This window comes from Lipotes vexillifer, unplaced genomic scaffold (assembly GCF_000442215.2).
Source record: "Lipotes vexillifer unplaced genomic scaffold, Lipotes_vexillifer_v1.1 scaffold71, whole genome shotgun sequence".
Lineage (NCBI taxonomy): Eukaryota > Metazoa > Chordata > Mammalia > Artiodactyla > Lipotidae > Lipotes > Lipotes vexillifer.
This window is the reverse complement of record NW_006793703.1, coordinates 6502641-6507158: the sequence shown is the minus strand read 5'-3', so window position 1 is coordinate 6507158 and position 4518 is coordinate 6502641. Positions and strand designations below refer to the sequence as shown.

At 34.4% G+C, this 4518-nt stretch overlaps 1 protein-coding gene across 1 annotated transcript in view; it reads left to right on the top strand.

The window, feature by feature from the left end:
• Window positions 1-4518, top strand: part of BRAF (B-Raf proto-oncogene, serine/threonine kinase) — a 148105-nt gene that overhangs the window by 112891 nt on the left and 30696 nt on the right. Inside the window, exons 12-13 of the mRNA XM_007466623.1 lie at window positions 2109-2193; window positions 3210-3386. Coding sequence (XP_007466685.1) covers window positions 2109-2193; window positions 3210-3386 — 262 coding nt within the window. The remainder of the gene's footprint in view (window positions 1-2108; window positions 2194-3209; window positions 3387-4518) is intronic.

Below are 4518 nucleotides of genomic sequence, written 5' to 3'. Positions count from 1 at the left end.
AAGAGTGGGCAGTAAACATATAAAAAATGTTCAGTCTCACTAGTTGTGAAAGAATTACAAATTCAAAAAATAGAAATCATTATTGCCTTATATGCCAAATGACTTATATTTCTTTGAAAAGATAATCAAATGGACAAAGGGCTTTTTAAAAATTGATTATATTTAGAGTTGTGATTGTAATGCTGCTGGTAGAAACATAAATTGCTATAAATTTTCTGGAGGGCAGTTTGGCAATATGTATATAGAGCCAACAATTCCATTTGTAGAACAGGAACAAACAGATGTGTGTGCAAGTTTATTCATTAGAGATTTGATATTAATGAAAAATGGAAATAACTTAAGTGCTCATTAATAGAGGAAGGAATAAATAAATTGATAACCTCCATATATGATTATATAGAAATTAAAATGGTATGGTAGATGTCTATTTTATGGAAAAGTGTACATAGTATATTTTAAAAGCAGCACGTGGGCTTCCCTGGTGGCGCAGTGGTTGAGAATCTGCCTGCCAATGCAGGGGACACAGGTTCGAGCCCTGGTCTGGGAAGATCCCACATGCCATGGAGCAACTGGGCCCGTGAGCCACAATTACTGAGCCTGCGCGTCTGGAGCCTGTGCTCCGCAACAACAGAGGCCGCGATAGTGAGAGGCCTGCGCACCGCAATGAAGAGTGGCCCCCACTTGCCACAACTAGAGAAAGCCCATGCACAGAAACGAAGACCCAACACAGCCATAATAAAAAAATAAATAAATACATTATTAAAAAAAAAAAAAAAGCAGCACGTATAATATCTCATATTATGATGCTACATATAAATATATATAACATAATTTTTTAAATGACCATCAGTATTTTAGTATATATCTTTTTAGGTTGCCTTTTTCATATGTATTTATAAATATTTATACTGCATACATATAAAAGCCTAGTAGGGTATACATCAATAGGTTAACAGTGGTCATTTCAGAGTGACATGATTATGGGAGATTTTAATTTTATTCCTTTTGCTTTCAAAATGTTTAATTTTTTTAATTTTAAGTTTGATTTTCTTTTTACTATAAGCACTTTATTTGATAATCAGGAAAAATCAGTAAGTTTAATTATATTGAAATATACATGCAAAAAAGTACACATAAGTGTACAAGTAGCTAAAATTTCACAAAGTCAACACAGTGTTCAATAAACAAAACATTACCAGCACTCTAGAAGTCTTCCTTATGCCCTCTGCCCCCAAGGGTAACCACTGTCCTGACCTAAACAGAAATAATACAGGATGTACTCCTTTGTATCTGGTCCTTTTTACTCAATATTGTTTATAAGATTCATCTATATTATTGTATGTAGTTGTAGGTTATTCATTCTCTATATAGTGTTCATTGTGTGACTGTAGCATGACTGTCTACTGTGTGATGAGCATTTGAATAGTTTCCAGTTTGGGGCAATTATGGATGCTACTTCTATGAGTATTCTTAGTACCTGTTGTTTGGTGAACACGTGTCCAAGTTAGTTGGTATATACCTAGGAAAGAATTGTGGGGCCCGTAGTAGGTACTGCCAACAGTGTTTCAAGTGGTTGTACAATTTATACACCCTTTGGCAACATGTAAGAATTGTACCTGTTTCACATGCAGTTTTGTGTTTTTTTAATAATTTTCCTAAGTAAAAAGCAACAAGTGATCCATGGATTTGAAAAGGTGTTAAATACTCTGATAAAGAAGTCTGCAGTTTTCTATTTCAGCCAAGTTCCATTGGGCCTGTCTACTGCAGTTTTAACATTCAGTTAAGTGAATGCGTCTAATTTAGTTTTGTTAAATAACTAGGAAAATATCATGGGTGTTTAACTGGTTAAACTAAATTTCCAGGGGAAAAATGAGATTGGCTATTTTTTTTGGATTGGTATTTCGAAATACTAGTATAGGAATATGATTGTTAGTTTAGTTTTTATCCTTATAAAATTATGCAGTTTAGGAAGTTAAGGTATAATTTATTTGCAGTTTTATAATGGTATAGTTTTAAGGCCGTGGTAATTAGTGAAAATACCCTAGGTTTTTGAATATTTTTAAATTTTAAAAATTGGAATGACATTTGGAATGGCAATTACCTTTTAGGTGATGTGGCAGTGAAAATGTTGAATGTGACAGCACCCACACCTCAGCAGTTACAGGCCTTCAAAAATGAAGTAGGAGTACTCAGGTGAGCTTGTGTGAATCACGTTTTCCAGAGAAGTTATCTTGATCAACTTGTGTTTTCCAGTGGTAGCCACTGTTAGCTTTACAGACTTACTTAAAATGAATAAAACAAAGTTTGTCTGAGTATATTTTGTCTTTAACTGTATTCTTTTAAGTGGTATGCAATAATATATAGTACAGCTGATAGAAATATTAATCCTAGAGTGAATTAATGGAAATATAGTGTTCTGATCACGAGAAGTAATCCTTCTACTTATGGAGACAATGCTCTCAAAATTCTAAGCTTATCAGAACACATTTAGAGATTGTATCAAGCCCTGGAACTTGAAAATTAACAAACTAGAACATGTCCAGGCAAGGACAACTTAGGTGGGAAGGATTCTGGAACTGTAACTTAGGGAGAAAATAGTCAACAGAACTGAGAATATTTGGGTCCATAGAAGGCTGTTATGTTCAAGAAGATATAAACTTACTCTGTTTCATTGCAGAGAGCAGAACAGGGAATCCTGTGGCGGAAGTTGTAGGAAAATGATTTATTCTCAACCTAAAATTTTACTAATACTAGAACCACTTTAAAAGAAAAAAGAGGGGACTTTCCTGGTGGTCCAGTGGTTAGGACTGCGAACTTCCACTGCAGGGGGCACAGGTTCGATCCCTGCTTGAGGAACTAAGATCCCACATGCCGTGCAGTACAGCCAAAAAAATTTTAAAAAGAAAGAAAGAAAAATAGTAGTGGGAACAGGCTACAGTCTCAGTGATAAACTTCCCATAATTGAAGGTATTTAAGGAATCTCTAGTTGCCTATCTATGAGGTATACTAAAAAAGATGTTTATGAAAAGGGTAGGATGTTAGACTAGACAATTCCTAAAGTCTCATCTAAATTTATCCTTCTGTTGGCTTTTTTAAAAATACCTTTTTCTGACAACATCTTATTAATAAGTAGACTGCTTCGGCCCTCTTTTTTAACATTTGCTAAAGTTTATAAACATTTACTATTTACTGTCACATTTCTTTTACAGGAAAACTCGACATGTGAATATCCTACTCTTCATGGGTTATTCAACAAAGCCACAACTGGCTATTGTTACCCAGTGGTGTGAGGGCTCCAGCTTATATCATCATCTCCACATCATTGAGACCAAATTCGAGATGATCAAACTTATAGATATTGCACGGCAGACTGCACAGGGCATGGAGTAAGTTCCATTCTGTTAAATCTCTTGTAAGTTACTTTTGAAGACCATTGAGGATATTTTAAAGGTTTTAGCTATTATTTTTTGACTTACATTTTCAGTTACTGTCCAGCAACATGTAGACACTTTTAACTAATGGCTAGCAAAATGATATTTGAAATAAAATAGTCTCTCTCTAGTATAGTCTTCAAAACGTGTATCAAATATTTGATAATAAATATATGGCTACAAATTTATGTTTAGCATGCTGTAATTTAGCTAAGCAGTAAGGGTTCAAAAGACAAAAATAGGCCAAAAAAAAAAAACCCACTAAAAAGTCATTAACAGTTATTGAAGTATATAAAATGATTGTTAGTTATCCTTTCAAATTTTTTCCACATACCCATATTTTCTATTGCAAAATGATCATCTGTGTGAAATAAAGTAAAAGTAAAGTAAAATGAAAGTCCGCATTTTGATCCTTTTTGAGGATTTCAAGTTGACTTGTTCATATCCGTTGAATTTTGCTGTGTAATTTAAAAGATAAAAAGTTACTCTAGGGGCTTCCCTGGTGGCGCAGTGGTTGAGAATCTGCCTGCTAATGCAGGGAACACAGGTTCGAGCCCTGGTCTGGGAGGATCCCACATGCCGCGGAGCAACTGGGCCCGTGAGCCACAACTACTGAGCCTGCGTGTCTGGAGCCTGTGCTCCGCAACAAGAGAGGCCGTGATAGTGAGAGGCCCGTGCACCGCGATGAAGAGTGGCCTCCGCTTGCCACAACTAGAGAAAGCCCTTGCACAGAAACGAAGACTCAACACAGCAAAAATAAATAAATAAATTTATTTTAAAAAAAAAAGTTACTCTATAAAATTTATCATGGGTCAAAATAGGAAACTGACTACGAAGAATAAATTTTGCATGCAAGTACAAATAAACGGGTAAATCAAAAGGTAAAATTAAATAAATTTTGAAAGCACTTAGATGAAAAAATTTAAGTAAAATATGTTTGAAAGTTCCATAGGTAGTTTAAAAATATGCATGTGTCTTAAGTTAATTTAACATTTTATAGTATACAAATGGCTTTCACATGCATAGGCCATTATGTCATTCTTTATAATGAATGTTATGAAGTAGATTTTTTTTTTTTTTTTTTTTT